This window comes from Mytilus galloprovincialis, chromosome 12, assembly GCF_965363235.1.
Source record: "Mytilus galloprovincialis chromosome 12, xbMytGall1.hap1.1, whole genome shotgun sequence".
Lineage (NCBI taxonomy): Eukaryota > Metazoa > Mollusca > Bivalvia > Mytilida > Mytilidae > Mytilus > Mytilus galloprovincialis.
Window position 1 is genome coordinate 20,386,428 of NC_134849.1, and position 18,393 is coordinate 20,404,820.

The 18,393-nt window shown below is 40.8% G+C and overlaps 1 protein-coding gene across 2 annotated transcripts in view; it reads left to right on the forward strand.

Annotated features, from left to right (window-relative positions):
• The window catches only part of LOC143053935 (16 kDa calcium-binding protein-like), a 43,371-nt gene that overhangs the window by 16,068 nt on the left and 8,910 nt on the right, over nucleotides 1-18,393 (forward strand). The window contains exon 1 of one of the 2 annotated variants that reach the window (XM_076226739.1): nucleotides 18,176-18,359. The exons of the other annotated variant lie outside the window; for it this stretch is intronic. Within the exon in view, the coding sequence (XP_076082854.1) occupies nucleotides 18,340-18,359 (20 nt within the window). The 5' untranslated portion in view covers nucleotides 18,176-18,339. Of the gene's footprint in view, nucleotides 1-18,175; nucleotides 18,360-18,393 lie in introns of those variants that run through there. 2 annotated transcript variants of the gene reach the window in all.

Sequence of the window (18,393 nt, forward strand, 5' to 3'; positions counted from 1 at the left end):
TTTATTGGTAATTAACCATACAGGGCAGAACCTTAGTGCCATTGTTGTAACATTAAGGGGATTTGTTAACAACTATTATAGTGAAATAAAGTATCTGAAGTTGAAAAAAAAAAGAAAAGGTATTTATGTATTATTGTCATTTTGTTTATTTTCTTTGGTTACATCTTCTGACATCAGACTCGGACTTCTCTTGAACTGAATTTTAATGTGCGTATTGTTATGCGTCTACATTGGTTAGAGGTATAGGGGGAGGGTTGAGATCTCACAAACATGTTTAACCCCGCCGCATTTTTGCGCCTGTCCCAAGTCAGGAACATCTGGCCTTTGTTAGTCTTGTATTATTTTAATTTTAGTTTCTTGTGTACAATTTGGAAATTAGTATGGCGTTCATTATCACTGGAGTAGTATATATTTGTTTAGGGGCCAGCTGAAGGACGCCTCCGGGTGCGGGAATTTCTCACTACATTGAAAACCTGTTGGTGACCCTCTGCTGTTGTTTTTTATTTGGTCGGGTTGTTGTATCTTTGACACATTCCCCATTTCCATTCTCAATTTTATCTAGTATCACACAAAGTTAAAGAATTCAATCTGGAGAGATTTTGGAATTTAGATTCAATAGGAATAAATAGTAGGGAGGTAGACGAAGACGACAATGCATATATTTAAGTCTATCAGGACAGATAAATTGAGTTCTGAGAAAACAAATATTCCGCTATGTTACCTTGAAAACGTGATGAATTGCCTATAAATTAAGCAGTCACGAACAGAAGGACAGAAAACGTCCTTCAAAGACTTACTCAAAACTCAGATATGTTAAAGAAGTACGGGAACATTATACAAGAACAGGAACGAAGAGGATTCATAGAGAAGGTAGATGAAACAGATGAACTTAAGAAAAGTATCACTACATTCCTTATTATCCTGTACAGAAGGAATCAAGCACTATGCCTATCAAAATTGTTTACAACTGCATTTGTCGACATCGCATAATTCGCAAAGTTTGAATGACTGATTTGTATGTGGACAACATTCTGTTAAGTTTACAGAACGAGGGTGGGCTGACTATAAGGAAGGGAGATCAATGATGGGGGAAACTGGATTCTATCTACGATCCTGGACGTCAAACCGTGTGGATATACGTAAGCTAGCTAAAACGGAAAAAGTACTACTATATGCGGACAAAACACAAAAGTACTTGGTATGTTATGGAATAGCTGATTCGATGATCTGATGTACCAGAAATTAATACGGCCGCCCTGTGAAAAATTGTGCAAATCATGCTACAGGAATAAAATTTGGCATAGACTCAGCTCAGCTGTTACTCTTTTATTCAAGATAAGGAGGCATTTGAAAAAAATGTCTCACATCCGGTAAAAATCTTAAATGGCCGACATCATACTTAAATCATTCAAATATCAGAGGCTAGTGTAAGTGTGTGAAAAGCGGTTTTTATCATGCTGATATAGTAATATTTGGAACAAACCTTTGTTATGTACTACTTTTGGATATTTTATATAGATTAGATGTCTTTTAAAACCCTACTTTCGGTAAAATCCGACATGGCGGACATTGTACTAAAATAAGCTTATTTTTAAAGGAGGGTATTGCTACTATCATTAAATTGTTCAGGAACCTTTCTTTGATGCTGCTAATGGATACAATACATAAGATATATGTCTTTAAAAGCATTACTTCCGGTTATAGTCAAACTGGCGGACATGAAACATCATTATTTTACTTTAATATTCAACTTAATTTCAAAATGTAAAGAAACTGGTTTTTTTTTGTGCTGGTCAGTTACCATTTGGTTTTGGCTTTAAGTTATCTTCTAAACCACCTATTGTATTCTATAGATAATGATTAAATACAAAGCTAACACTTCCGGTATATAAAACCAATTTGGAGTAAATTTCAAAGATGAGTCCTCAGTCCATATCTTCGAAATAGAGCTTTTATTTGGATAGATTGATGAAAATAAGATAAAATCACTGTAGTACTAAAACATCTTTAAAAGTACAGATCATTTATGGCCGCAAATATTCACAATCGGAAAGCTGATTTTCCTCATTTACTAAGACAGCGGCGGTATTGGTTTTTACATCAATAATGTACAAGCTCCTGATAAGGTGAAGAGGCCTCACAAAGAGTTGTCCAAAGGGGTTCCAATGTTTCATATTTTCCCCGCCATTATAAGCGTCTGGAATAGTAAGCATAGAAACCAAATCTCAAGCTTGTTACTCATCCACACCCGCCATGGTATATTGCACATTTTACATGATGAAAAACATTAGACCGAGTCGTTCAAATATCATCAATAAGTCTTTCCACTTTCAAAAACATGTTTTCTTGCTTCGTAAACCCTATCTGATAAGTTTGTTCGATCTTACTACAAAACCACGTATCGTTTTATCAATGGCATTATCAAATCCATATCTGGTGATGTTGGCTGATCAATCATCATTCTAAATCATTAAGTCACATCTTCAAACGCCATCCATGTCAACAACGAAGTTTCCTTTCAAGTAAACGTGCACTTGAAAGGTCACGGATAGATTATATCTAAGGCTTTGTCCACTTCCAAATACAAGCCAAAGTTCATCTGCCCCCATGTCACGGAATAATGACACAGCAATGACAGCAGCATCAGTATCGACTGTTCAAGTCATGAGTCAGTTAAGTCTGTGAATCACTGCATCAGACACATGTTTTTTTTTGTATATTGATTCTATAGTATAAGCCTATTCATTTTAACATGGGGCTAAACTTGAAACACCATCATGTGGTGAATAACACAAAACATCCTCAGCATTTGTTGCTACAACCAACTCTTCCTCAAAATCTATTGAGCAAGCGCCTGTGAATAAAAACTAAAAAGTTCTTTCTTAATGTCGTCATCTCTCAGAAAACAACCAATTTGAGATTTGTTTCGACTCTGGATTCGTCTTTGTATTCTCTTACCCCGAAGTGTATTTCTTTTTTCTTGTGGCAGCATTCAAACTACCGGTATTGTCTATATATGCATTCATCCACTGTTACAGTTTCAAGTTGTTTCATAACGAGTATGCTGATAGGGTATTATGCCCTTATCTTAAAAAGCATGAAACTATTATGATAAAGTCTTGGATGCATATGACAGTTGTAGCAACACATGTTCAGGATATTCTATCTTTACCGACGTGATGCGTTTCAAGTTAAACACCATATTAATACATATGTATTAAAAGGCTGACACTAGAATCATGCGGTGCATGTGTCTGATGCATTGAAACACAAAATTAAACAAGTCATTATTCGAACAGTTGTTACTGATGATGCTGTCATTACTGTTTCGCTATTCCGTGACATAGGGGTAGACGAACTATGGATTGTGTTTAAGAGGAGGAAAAGCTTTGGATAAATATATATAAATGACCTTCCAAATGCACTCGCGATTAGGGATCACACACAAATATTGTGATCCATTTTCCGGTTGTGATACGGTTCTCTGTTTTCTTGAAAAGGGGGGAAAAGACTGTTTGGGAGACATTGATAGCATTTGAAGATGTGACTTTAACTTAAAGAATGATAATTGATCCGCCTAAATCACCGGTGTTTACTGTAAGATAGCAAAAAATAATCATATGGGGTTAGCATGGTTAACAAAGCAAGACATATCTATTTACGCAAAAGGGTAGGTTAATTGAGGTTATCAACTTAGTCTAGTCTTTTCCAGCATGCAAAATGTACAATATACTAAGACACGTGTTTAGGGGACGAGCCTGAAATTGGCTCGTATGCTACCAAGTCCAGGCGCTAATGGATGACGACGGGACAAAGAGGATCACTTTTAAAAAACTCTTTCTGAGGGCTCATCATGTTGTCAGAAGCTTGCACATTGTGGATGTAAGAAAGGTTGTCACGGTTGTTTTTATGAGGAAAATCAAGTCTCCCGTGCCCTGCGTCTTGTGCATGTGGTGGTAACTGGGAATTTACAAGTTTTTTTTTGCCAAATAGTGGTAATTTTTAAAAGGTTTAGTACTTAAGTGATTTTATTTTGATTAAATCAATCTATCCAAAGCTCTACATCGAACATATGGAGTGAGGACTCATCTTTGACATTTACGCCATATTGGTTTTTTTTTACCGGAAGTGTTAACTTTGTATTTAAATATTAATTACAGAATATGATAAGTGGTTTAGAGGATAAATTAAAGCCTAAAGTTGATGACCACCACAAAAAAAAAACACTTTCTTCACATTTTGAAAAAAAAATAAATATCAAAATAAAAAAATGACATATTTATGTCCTCCATTTTGAATATTACCGGAAGAAAGGATTTTTAAGACATATATCTTATACATTGTACCCCTTGGAAGCATCAAAGAAATGTTACTGTACAATTTAATGATAGTAACAATACGTTAAAACACATTTCAATCCCTCTCCCTAAAAAATAAGCTTATTTTAGTCAATGTCCGCCATATTGGATTCTACCGAAAGTAGGGTTTTTAGAGACATTTTATCTATATAATATATCCAAAAGTATTACATAACAAAGGTTTGTACCAAATATTATTATAGCAGCATGCTGATAGATCCTTTTCACATACTGTGGATTCATTATTATTCGTGGGATACCAATTTCTCGTGGATTTCGTTGGTACAGGCAAACCACGAAATTTGATGTTCAACGAATGACAAATTTTACAAAGGCTTGTACTAGTATGCAGACTTCGGTAAAACCACGAAATCAAATATCCACGAATATGTAAGTTTCCCTGAATCCACGAAAATTGGTACCCACGAAAAGAAATGAATCCACAGTACTAGCCTTCTATATTGGGCCGATTAAAGTATGATGTCCGCCATTTTTTATTTAACCGGCAGTGAGACATTTTTTTCAAATGCCTTCTTATCTGAAATAAAAGAGTAATATTTCAGGAAGGTCTATGCCAATGTTCATGCTTATATCAGGATGTGCACAACTCGTCTGAAATATACTTGTGGCCGCCGGACTAAATGTGATATTCCAATACTAGACATTGTAACAAAAAGTGAGATTTTGAAAATTCTTCGAAAACATACGATCCACTTATAATACTTAGCCCGGTCACAATACGAACAAAGAAGCTCATACAGGATCTATGGAAAAGTGGATTGAATTGGGATAAACACGTTTCGGAAAACTCTAAGGATTACTGTAGCAAGCGACTTTGAGAAAGCGACACACAACGTATTTCCGAGATATTATTTCTCCGGTAATTCTATTTCGGAATAGTCTGGTAACAGCGCTTCTGTCTTCTGTTCTCCGATCTGACTGATTTCATTTTTTCGATATCCGGGTCACGGTATCATAAATAAAGATGATAGTTAAGGCAATATGTACTACAACAACTGTTCAGCCAGTACATTAAATATACATATTCGTATTCCAAGGCGAAGTCACTGACAGTACGACGTCGACAATGGACAAGTACAATAAATCGGACGTTATGCTCCCGCGATAGGTTAACCAATAATGGCTAACGTGGAGAATCTCTTAGTATGGCCAGTCAACAATAGTTAATTTTCATTTTTAACCCTCTTCTGAAAAATCTTACGGGTCTAAGGCATCAGTGCTTTTATCCATTTTAAAGGTAATAACTACCTTTGTCCCTGTTATCGTGGCCCTAGTGGAGAATCTTTTAGTTTTGCTAATCGGCAACAGTTCAATAAACCCCTTTCCCTTTGCTGACTGACTCGTACGGGTCTAGGGCATAAGTGTTAAGGGTCATTTTAGAGTCAATATCAACTTCTACCTCTGGTATAATTGTCGATGTGGAGAATCTCTTAGCTTGGCCAGCCGGCAATAGTTCAGTTCGAATTTGTTGTAAACCGGTATCCCATTTCCCCACTTTTAACCCTCTACTTACTTACTCATACGGGTCTAGGGTATAAGTGCTATGGGTCATTTTAAAGTCAATAAGTACCTCTTCCTCTGGTATCATTGCCTACGGGGACAATATCTTCGTTTGGCCAGCCGGCAATAATTCATTTCGAATTTGTGATATACTTGGGTACCCCTCCTTATCCTTTCCTGACTAACTCGTACGGGTCTAGGGCATAAGTGCTATCGGCCATTTTAGAGGCAGTACCAACCTCTACCTCTGGTATAATGGTCGATGTTGAGAATCTTTTAGTTTGGCCAGCCGGCAATAGTTCAGTTCGAATTCGTTGTAAACCGGAATACCATATCCCCCCTTTTAACCCTCTACTGACAAACTCGTACGGGTCTAGGGTACAAGTGCTTGGAGCCATTTTTAAGGCAATAAGTACCTCTTCCTCTGGTATCATTGCCCACGTGGAGAATTTCTTCATTTGACCAGCCGGCAATAGTTCATTTTCGAATTTGTGATATACCAGGGTACCCCCCTTATCCTTTAAAGACTAACTCGTACGGGTCTAGGGCATAAGTGCTATGGGCCATTTTATAGGCCATCCCAACCTCTACCTCTGGTATGATGGTCGATGTGGTGAATCTCTTATTTTGGCCAGCCGACAATAGTTCAGTTCGAATTCGTTGTAAACCGGAATACCATATCCCCCCTTTTAACCCTCTACTGAAAAACTCGTATGGGTCTAGGGTACCAGTGCTATGGGCCATTTTAAAGGCAATAAGTACCTCTTCCTCTGGTATCATTGCCCACGTGGAGAATCTCTTCGTTTGGCCAGCCGGCAATAGTTCATTTTCGAATTTGTGATAAACCAGGGTACCCCCTTATCCTTTCCTGACTAACTCGTACGGGTCTAGGGCATACGTGCTATGAGCCATTTTATAAACAATACCAACCTCTACCTCTGGTATAATGGTTGATGTGGAGAATCTCTTTTTTGGCCAGCCGGCAATAGTTCAGTTCGAATTCGTTGTAAACCGGAATACCATATCCCCCCTTTTAACCCTGTACTGACAAACTCGTACGGGTCTAGGGTACAAGTGCTCAGAGCCATTTTTAAGGCAATAAGTACCTCTTCCTGTGGTATCATTGCCCACGTGGAGAATCTCTTCGTTTGGTCAGCCGGCAATAGTTCATTTTCGAATTTGTGATATACCAGGGAACCCCCCTAATCCTTTCAAGACTAACTCGTACGGGTCTAGGGCATAAGTGCTATGGGCCACTTTATAGACAATACCAACCTCTACCTCTGGTATAATGGTCGATGTGGAGAATCTCTTAATTTGGCCAGCCGGCAATAGTTCAGTTCGAATTCGTTGTATCCGGGATACCATATCCCCCCTTTGAACCCTCTACTGACAAACTCGTACGGGTCTAGGGTATAAGTGCTATGGGCCATTTTAAAGGCAATAAGTACCTCTTCCTCTGGTATCATTGCCCACGTGGAGTATCTCTTCGTTTGGCCAGCCGGCAATAGTTCATTTTCGAATTTGTGATATACCAGGGTACCCCCTTATCCTTTTCTGACTAACTCGTACGGGTCTAGGGCACAAGTGCTATGAGTCATTTTAGAGGCAATACCAACCTCTACCTTTGGTATAATGGTCGATGTGGAGAATCTCTTAGTTTGGCCAGTCGGCAATAGTTCAGTTCGAATTCGTTGTATCCGGGATACCATATCCCCCCTTTGAACCATCTACTGACAAACTCGTACGGGTCTAGGGTAAAAGTGCTATGGGCCATTTTAAAGGCAATAAGGACCTCTTCCTCTGGTATCATTGCCCACGTGGAGAATCTCTTCGTTTGGCCAGCCGGCAATAGTTCATTTTCGAATTTGTGATATACCAGGGTACCCCCCTTATCCTTTTCTGACTAACTGGTACGGGTCTAGGGCATAAGTGCTATGGGCCATTTTAGAGGCAATACCAACCTCTACCTCTGGTATAATGGCCGATGTGGAGAATCTCTTAGTTTGGCCAGCCGGCAATAGTTCAGTTCGAATTCGTTGTATCCGGGATACCATATCCCCCCTTTGAACCCTCTACTGACAAACTCGTACGGGTCTAGGGTATAAGTGCTATAGGCCATTTTGAAGGCAATAAGTACCTCTTCCTCTGGTATCATTGCCCACATGGAAAATCTCTTCGTTTGGCCAGCCGGCAATAGTTCATTTTCGAATTTGTGATATACCAGGGTACCCCCTTATCCTTTTCTGACTAACTCGTACGGGTCTTGGGCATAATTGCTATGAGCCATTTTAGAGGCAATACCAACCTTTACCTCTGGTATAATGGCCGATGTGGAAAATCTCTTAGTTTGGCCAGCCGGCAATAGTTCAGTTCGAATTCGTTGTATCCGGGATACCATATCCCCCCTTTGAACCCTCTACTGACAAACTCGTACGGGTCTAGGGTATAAGTGCTATGGGCCATTTTAAAGGCAATAAGTACTCTTCCTCTGGTATCATTGCCCACGTGGAGAATCTCTTCGTTTGGCCAGCCGGCAATAGTTCTTTTTCGAATTTGTGATATACCAGGGTACCCCCCTTATCCTTTTCTGACTAACTCGTACGGGTCTAGGGCATAAGTGCTCTGGGCCATTTTAGAGGCAATACCAACCTCTACCTCTGGTATAATGGCCAATGTGGAGAATCTCTTAGTTTGGCCAGCCGGCAATAGTTCATTTTCGAATTCGTTGTATCCGGGATACCATATCCCCCCTTTGAACCCTCTACTGACAAACTCGTACGGGTCTAGGGTATAAGTGCTATGGGCCATTTTAAAGGCAATAATTACCTCTTCCTGTGGTAGCATTGCCCACGTGGAGAATCTCTTCGTTTGGCCAGCCGGCAATAGTTCATTTTCGAATTTGTGATATACCAGGGTAGCCCCCTTATCCTTTTCTGACTAACTCGTACGGGTCTAGTGCATAAGTGCTATGGGCCATTTTAGAGGCAATACCAACCTCTACCTGTGGTATAATGGCCGATGTGGAGAATCTCTTAGTTTGGCCAGCCGGCAATAGTTCAGTTCGAATTCGTTGTATCCGAGATACCATATCCCCCCTTTGAACCCTCTACTGACAAACTCGTACGGGTCTAGGGTATAAGTGCTATGGGCCATTTTAAAGGCAATAAGTACCTCTTCCTCTGGTATCATTGCCCACGTGGAGAATCTCTTCGTTTGGCCAGCCGGCAATAGTTCATTTTCGAATTTGTGATATACCAGGGTACCCCCTTATCCTTTTCTGACTAACTCGTACGGGTCTAGGGCATAAGTGCTATGGGCCATTTTAGAGGCAATACCAACCTCTACCTCTGGTATAATGGCCGATGTGGAGAATCTCTTAGTTTGGCCAGCCGGCAATAGTTCAGTTCGAATTCGTTGTATCCGAGATACCATATCCCCCTTTTGAACCCTCTACTGACAAACTCGTACGGATCTAGGGTACAAGTGCTATGGGCCATTTTAAAGGCAATAAGTACCTCTTCCTCTGGTATCATTCCCCACGTGGAGAATCTCTTCGTTTGGCCAGCCGACAATAGTTCATTTTCGAATTTGTGATATACCAGGGTACCCCCTTATCCTTTTCTGACTAACTCGTACGGGTCTAGGGCATAAGTGCTATGGGCCATTTTAGAGGCAATACCAACCTCTACCTCTGGTATAATGGTCGATGTGGAGAATCTCTTAGTTTGGCCAGCCGGCAATAGTTCAGTTCGAATTTGTTGTATCCGGGATACCATATCCCCCCCTTTGAACCCTCTACTGACAAACTCGTACGGGTCTAGGGTATAAGTGCTATGGGCCATTTTAAAGGCAATAAGTACCTCTTCCTCTGGTATCATTGCCCACGTAGAGAATCTCTTCGTTTGGCCAGCCGGCAATAGTTCATTTTCGAATTTGTGATATACCAGGGTAGCCCCCTTATCCTTTTGTGACTAACTCGTACGGGTCAAGGGCATAAGTGCTATGAGCCATTTTAGAGGCAATACCAACCTCTACCTCTGGTGTAATGGCCGATGTGGAGAATCTCTTAGTTTGGCCAGCCGGCAATAGTTCAGTTCGAATTCGTTGTATCCGGGATACCATATCCCCCCTTTGAACCCTCTACTGACAAAATTGTACGGGTCTAGGGTATAAGTGCTATGAGCCATTTTAAAGGCAATAAGTACCTCTTCCTCTGGTATCATTGCCCACGTGGAGAATCTCTTCGTTTGACCAGCCGGCAATAGTTCATTTTCGAATTTGTGATATACCAGGGTACCCCCCTTATCCTTTTCTGACTAACTCGTACGGGTCTAGGGCATAAGTGCTATGGGCCATTTTAGAGGCAATACCAACCTCTACCTCTGGTATAATGGCCAATGTGGAGAATCTCTTAGTTTGGCCAGCCGGCAATAGTTCATTTTCGAATTCGTTGTATCCGGGATACCATATCCCCCCTTTGAACCCTCTACTGACAAACTCGTACGGGTCTAGGGTATAAGTGCTATGGGCCATTTTAAAGGCAATAATTACCTCTTCCTGTGGTAGCATTGCCCACGTGGAGAATCTCTTCGTTTGGCCAGCCGGCAATAGTTCATTTTCGAATTTGTGATATACCAGGGTAGCCCCCTTATCCTTTTCTGACTAACTCGTACGGGTCTAGTGCATAAGTGCTATGGGCCATTTTAGAGGCAATACCAACCTCTACCTGTGGTATAATGGCCGATGTGGAGAATCTCTTAGTTTGGCCAGCCGGCAATAGTTCAGTTCGAATTCGTTGTATCCGAGATACCATATCCCCCCTTTGAACCCTCTACTGACAAACTCGTACGGGTCTAGGGTATAAGTGCTATGGGCCATTTTAAAGGCAATAAGTACCTCTTCCTCTGGTATCATTGCCCACGTGGAGAATCTCTTCGTTTGGCCAGCCGGCAATAGTTCATTTTCGAATTTGTGATATACCAGGGTACCCCCTTATCCTTTTCTGACTAACTCGTACGGGTCTAGGGCATAAGTGCTATGGGCCATTTTAGAGGCAATACCAACCTCTACCTCTGGTATAATGGCCGATGTGGAGAATCTCTTAGTTTGGCCAGCCGGCAATAGTTCAGTTCGAATTCGTTGTATCCGAGATACCATATCCCCCTTTTGAACCCTCTACTGACAAACTCGTACGGATCTAGGGTACAAGTGCTATGGGCCATTTTAAAGGCAATAAGTACCTCTTCCTCTGGTATCATTCCCCACGTGGAGAATCTCTTCGTTTGGCCAGCCGACAATAGTTCATTTTCGAATTTGTGATATACCAGGGTACCCCCTTATCCTTTTCTGACTAACTCGTACGGGTCTAGGGCATAAGTGCTATGGGCCATTTTAGAGGCAATACCAACCTCTACCTCTGGTATAATGGTCGATGTGGAGAATCTCTTAGTTTGGCCAGCCGGCAATAGTTCAGTTCGAATTTGTTGTATCCGGGATACCATATCCCCCCCTTTGAACCCTCTACTGACAAACTCGTACGGGTCTAGGGTATAAGTGCTATGGGCCATTTTAAAGGCAATAAGTACCTCTTCCTCTGGTATCATTGCCCACGTAGAGAATCTCTTCGTTTGGCCAGCCGGCAATAGTTCATTTTCGAATTTGTGATATACCAGGGTAGCCCCCTTATCCTTTTGTGACTAACTCGTACGGGTCAAGGGCATAAGTGCTATGAGCCATTTTAGAGGCAATACCAACCTCTACCTCTGGTGTAATGGCCGATGTGGAGAATCTCTTAGTTTGGCCAGCCGGCAATAGTTCAGTTCGAATTCGTTGTATCCGGGATACCATATCCCCCCTTTGAACCCTCTACTGACAAAATTGTACGGGTCTAGGGTATAAGTGCTATGAGCCATTTTAAAGGCAATAAGTACCTCTTCCTCTGGTATCATTGCCCATGTGGAGAATCTCTTCGTTTGACCAGCCGGCAATAGTTCATTTTCGAATTTGTGATATACCAGGGTACCCCCCTTATCCTTTTCTGACTAACTCGTACGGGTCTAGGGCATAAGTGCTATGGGCCATTTTAGAGGCAATACTAACCTCTACCTCTGGTATAATGGTCGATGTGGAGAATCTCTTAGTTTGGCCAGCCAGCAATAGTTCAGTTCGAATTCGTTGTATCCGGGATACCATATCCCCCCTTTGAACCCTCTACTGACAAACTCGTACGGGTCTAGGGTATAAGTGCTATAGGCCATTTTGAAGGCAATAAGTACCTCTTCCTCTGGTATCATTGCCCACATGGAAAATCTCTTCGTTTGGCCAGCCGGCAATAGTTCATTTTCGAATTTGTGATATACCAGGGTACCCCCTTATCCTTTTCTGACTAACTCGTACGGGTCTTGGGCATAATTGCTATGAGCCATTTTAGAGGCAATACCAACCTCTACCTCTGGTATAATGGCCGATGTGGAAAATCTCTTAGTTTGGCCAGCCGGCAATAGTTCAGTTCGAATTCGTTGTATCCGGGATACCATATCCCCCCTTTGAACCCTCTACTGACAAACTGGTACGGGTCTAGGGTATAAGTGCTATGGGCCATTTTAAAGGCAATAAGTACTCTTCCTCTGGTATCATTGCCCACGTGGAGAATCTCTTCGTTTGGCCAGCCGGCAATAGTTCTTTTTCGAATTTGTGATATACCAGGGTACCCCCCTTATCCTTTTCTGACTAACTCGTACGGGTCTAGGGCATAAGTGCTCTGGGCCATTTTAGAGGCAATACCAACCTCTACCTCTGGTATAATGGCCAATGTGGAGAATCTCTTAGTTTGGCCAGCCAGCAATAGTTCAGTTCGAATTCGTTGTATCCGGGATACCATATCCCCCCTTTGAACCCTCTACTGACAAACTCGTACGGGTCTAGGGTATAAGTGCTATAGGCCATTTTGAAGGCAATAAGTACCTCTTCCTCTGGTATCATTGCCCACATGGAAAATCTCTTCGTTTGGCCAGCCGGCAATAGTTCATTTTCGAATTTGTGATATACCAGGGTACCCCCCTTATCCTTTTCTGACTAACTCGTACGGGTCTTGGGCATAATTGCTATGAGCCATTTTAGAGGCAATACCAACCTCTACCTCTGGTATAATGGCCGATGTGGAAAATCTCTTAGTTTGGCCAGCCGGCAATAGTTCAGTTCGAATTCGTTGTATCCGGGATACCATATCCCCCCTTTGAACCCTCTACTGACAAACTCGTACGGGTCTAGGGTATAAGTGCTATGGGCCATTTTAAAGGCAATAAGTACTCTTCCTCTGGTATCATTGCCCACGTGGAGAATCTCTTCGTTTGGCCAGCCGGCAATAGTTCTTTTTCGAATTTGTGATATACCAGGGTACCCCCCTTATCCTTTTCTGACTAACTCGTACGGGTCTAGGGCATAAGTGCTCTCGGCCATTTTAGAGGCAATACCAACCTCTACCTCTGGTATAATGGCCAATGTGGAGAATCTCTTAGTTTGGCCAGCCGGCAATAGTTCATTTTCGAATTCGTTGTATCCGGGATACCATATCCCCCCTTTGAACCCTCTACTGACAAACTCGTACGGGTCTAGGGTATAAGTGCTATGGGCCATTTTGAAGGCAATAAGTACCTCTTCCTCTGGTATCATTATCCACGTGGGGAATCTCTTCGTTTGGCCAGCCGGCAATAGTTCATTTTCGAATTTGTGATATACCAGGGTAGCCCCCTTATCCTTTTCTGACTAACTCGTACGGGTCTAGGGCATAAGTGCTATGGGCCATTTTAGAGGCAATACCAACCTCTACCTCTGGTATAATGGCCGATGTGGAGAATCTCTTAGTTTGGCCAGCCGGCAATAGTTCAGTTCGAATTCGTTGTATCCGGGATACCATATCCTCCCTTTGAACCCTCTACTGACAAACTCGTACGGGTCTAGGGTATTAGTGCTATGGGCCATTTTAAAGGCAATAAGTACCTCTTCCTCTGGTATCATTGCCCTCGTGGAGAATCTCTTCGTTTGGCCAGCCGGCAATAGTTCATTTTCGAATTTGTGATATACCAGGGTACCCCCTTATCCTTTTCTGACTAACTCGTACGGGTCTAGGGCATAAGTGCTATGGGCCATTTTAGAGGCAATACCAACCTCTACCTCTGGTATAATGGCCGATGTGGAGAATCTCTTAGTTTGGCCAGCCGGCAATAGTTCATTTTCAAATTCGTTGTATCCGGGATACCATATCCCCCATTTGAACCCTCTACTGACAAACTCGTACGGGTCTAGGGTATAAGTGCTATGGGCCATTTTGAAGGCAATAAGTACCTCTTCCTCTGGTATCATTATCCACGTGGGGAATCTCTTCGTTTGGCCAGCCGGCAATAGTTCATTTTCGAATTTGTGATACACCAGGGTAGCCCCCTTATCCTTTTCTGACTAACTCGTACGGGTCTAGGGTATAAGTGCTATGGGCCATTTTAGAGGCAATACCAACCTCTACCTGTGGTATAATGGCCGATGTGGAGAATCTCTTAGTTTGGCCAGCCGGCAATAGTTCAGTTCGAATTCGTTGTATCCGGGATGCCATATCCTCCCTTTGAACCCTCTACTGACAAACTCGTACGGGTCTAGGGTATAAGTGCTATGGGCCATTTTAAAGGCAATAAGTACCTCTTCCTCTGGTATCATTGCCCACGTGGAGAATCCCTTCGTTTGGCCAGCCGGCAATAGTTCATTTTCGAATTTGTGATATACCAAGGTACCCCCCTTATCCTTTTCTGACTAACTCGTACGGGTCTAGGGCATAAGTGCTATGTGCCATTTTAGAGGCAATACCAACCTCTACCTCTGGTATAATGGCCGATGTGGAGAATCTCTTAGTTTGGCCAGCCGGCAATAGTTCAGTTCGAATTCGTTGTATCCGGGATACCATATCCCCCCCTTTGAACCCTCTACTGACAAACTCGTACGGGTCTAGGGTACAAGTGCTATAGGCCATTTTAAAGGCAATAAGTACCTCTTTCTCTGGTATCATTGCCCATGTGGAGAATCTCTTCGTTTGGCCAGCCGGCAATAGTTCATTTTGGAATTTGTGATATACCAGGGTACCCCCCTTATCCTTTTCTGACTAATTCGTACGGGTCTAGGGCATAAGTGCTATGGGCCATTTTATAGACAATACCAACCTCTACCTCTGGTATGATGGTCGATGTGGAGAATCTCTTAGTTTGGCCAGCCGGCAATAGTTCAGTTCGAATTCGTTGTAAACCGGAATACCATATCTCCCTTTTTAGCCTTCTACTGACAAACTCGTACGGGTCTAGGGTACAAGTGCTATGAGCAATTTTAAAGGTAATAAGTACCTCTTCCTCTGGTATCATTGCCCACGTGGAGAATATCTTCGTTTGACCAGCCGGCAATAGTTCATTTTCGAATTTGTGATATACCAGGGTACCCCCCTTATCCTTTCCTGACTAACTCGTAAGGGTCTAGGGCATAAGTGCTATGTGCCATTTTAGAGGCAATACCAACCTCTACCTCTGGTATGATGGTTGATGTGGAGAATCTCTTAGTTTGGCCAGACGGCAATAGTTCAGTTCGAATTCGTTGTAAACCGGAATACCATATCCCCCCTTTTAACCTTCTACTGACAAACTCGTACGGGTCTAGGGTACAAGTGCTTTGGGCCATTTTAAAGGCAATAAGTACCTCTTCCTCTGGTATCATTGCCCACGTGGAGAATCTCTTCGTTTGGCCAGCCGGCAATAGTTCATTTTCGAATTTGTGATATACCAGGGTACCCCCCTTATCCTTTCCTGACTAACTCGTACGGGTCTAGGGCATAAGTGCTATAAGCCATTTTATAGGCAATACCAACCTCTACCTCTGGTATGATGGTTGATGTGGAGAATCTCTAAGTTTGACCAGCCGGCAATAGTTCAGTTCGAATTCGTTGTAAACCGGAATACCATATCCCCCCTTTTAACCCTCTACTGACAAACTCGTACGGGTCTAGGGTACAAGTGCTATGAGCCATTTTAAAGGCAATAAGTACCTCTTCCTCTGATATCATTGCCCACGTGGAGAATCTCTTTATTTGGCCAGCCGCAATAGTTCATTTTCGAATTTGTGATATACCAGAGTACCCCCCTTATCCTTTCCAGACTAACTCGTACGGGTCTAGGGCATAAGTGCTCTGGGCCATTTTATAGGCAATACCAACCTCTACCTCTGGTATGATGGTCGATGTGGAGAATGTCTTAGTTTGGCCAGCCGGCAATATTTCAGTTCGAATTCGTTGTAAACCGGAATACCATATCCCCCCTTTTAACCCTCTACTGACAAACTCGTACGGGTCTAGGGTACAAGTGCTAAGAGCCATTTTAAAGGCAATAAGTACCTCTTCCTCTGGTATTATTGCCCACGTGGAGAATCTCTTCGTTTTGCCAGCCGGCAATAGTTCATTTTCGAATTTGTGATATACCAGGGTACCCCCCCCCCCCCTTATCCTTTCCTGACTAACTCGTACGGGTTTAGGGCATAAGTGCTATGGGCCATTTTAAAGGCAATGATATAAATTGTTAATGTTAAGATTAATGACTGAGATTGGTCTCCGTAATTTTGAAGAATTATATGTCATTGAAATAGTACTTGACAGTTTTTATTTTTCTGTTGTTTTTATTTCTGCAATTAACTATGTTTCTATTTTTTCTGATCTGTTTAAATAGAAAATACTGTCTGTATTGTATGTTTTAGTTTCATGATTGGACAACGAACAACGAACAAATTATGGAATGCCCATATGACCATCAATTCTCTGTAATTCCTAAATTTCTATACTAGTATTCAATCATTTTTTTTATTTATTGTAGCTTACATTAATTCAACAATCACAAAATTTTAATAACTGTTTTTTACTTTATTTGTTTGTTGTAATGTCCCATTAAATTTCTATATTTAATTATATTTATTTCAACTTGTTATTGCTTCAGTTTACATTATTTCTCTTATCACAGAATGTTAAAAGACCATTACTTTGTTTTATATTGATGGAAGCATTTGCATTGTTTTTATTACATTTACAATGTTATTTAAAGACGCAGACCTAGAAGTCCTTGAAGAAGACCAAAAGTTAATTTAGTAAACGCGGACCTCGAAGAAGACACCCATTGACATGCCTGTTTGAAGTAATATCACATATAAATAGGAACGTTATTTAATCATAGTTATCGTTCATAGTTTCTAACAACACTTCTTCGAACGCAAGTCATCTCATGAATATTATTGCCGGCTCATGAATATTATTGAAGGCTGGCCTCATGAATATTAACGCCGGCTGCTATCGACAGCTAGATCCACACTAGTTATTAAAGGAGGAGGAGTGGATTATGTCAAAGACAACACAATGTCAAATACAACCCCAGCAAAGAGCAGGAACCAGCCCAATGTTCCGTCCATCATCTCTTTCGACCATCTAAGAGAACTTATTTTTTTTTATTATAACTGTTAATTTGCTTTCGCGAAGACTACATGCCTGAAATATTCACCACTGAAAGTTACACCGTAGTGAGCCCATAATAGTACAGTGACATATTTTTTTAATATTTCCTCTTCTTCTCATATTACTTATAATACGTTTTGTATCAAGATTATTTTATACAATTCTTAAGACGCAATGATGGATAAAAGATGACCTCAATAATTATATACTATTATAATGTGCTCTTTGTATATTGTTTTTTAATTTTATAGTTCATACATTTTTACAATTTTTCGTAATTCTTTTTTTTAAATTTCTTCCTAATATCTATATCAGTAGACACCGGGAGACAAGAATAAAGCCAATGAATATACTATTACTGAATAAACAAATAAAAGAAAAGAATGATGTTTTATAAATAGAAATATCGATGCTCAAAGTATTTACCTTAAGAATAATGACCTTAAGAAATCAACATATACAAATGATTAGTATTAAAAAAATTAAATGGTGCGTAAAAAATAGAAAAAGGTAGATAAAAAAAATAATTTGAAATCTGAGACGCTCGTTTAGATCCTTGTAAAACCGGGTGAGTCTCTAATTGTGTTATAACTTGTGTCCTTCTCTTTTACTTCTATTCTAGGAAATAAAATCAGTTTCAACTAAACTAAGAATAGTAAATAGAGTATAATGACCTAAAAAGATAAAGAATAAAAGTTAGTTGAAAAATACATGAATTATATAATAACAATGACTTTGAAATCTAATCATTTATTTAAAGAATGATTAGGGTTGAAGATAAATAAGAGAAAATGGCGTAATGATATAGAAAAGGGTGTCTAAATGAAAAAAAATAGTAAAATGTGATACGAGACTCTCATTTATACCCTCGTAAATACGTCCCATATTCCTCGAAACCAGATATTATACCAAGTATTTTTAAAAGTAATACAATCTAAAATGGATGTACATAGACTAAGGTAGGAATTTAAAAGTAATAATTTGATTAGAAAA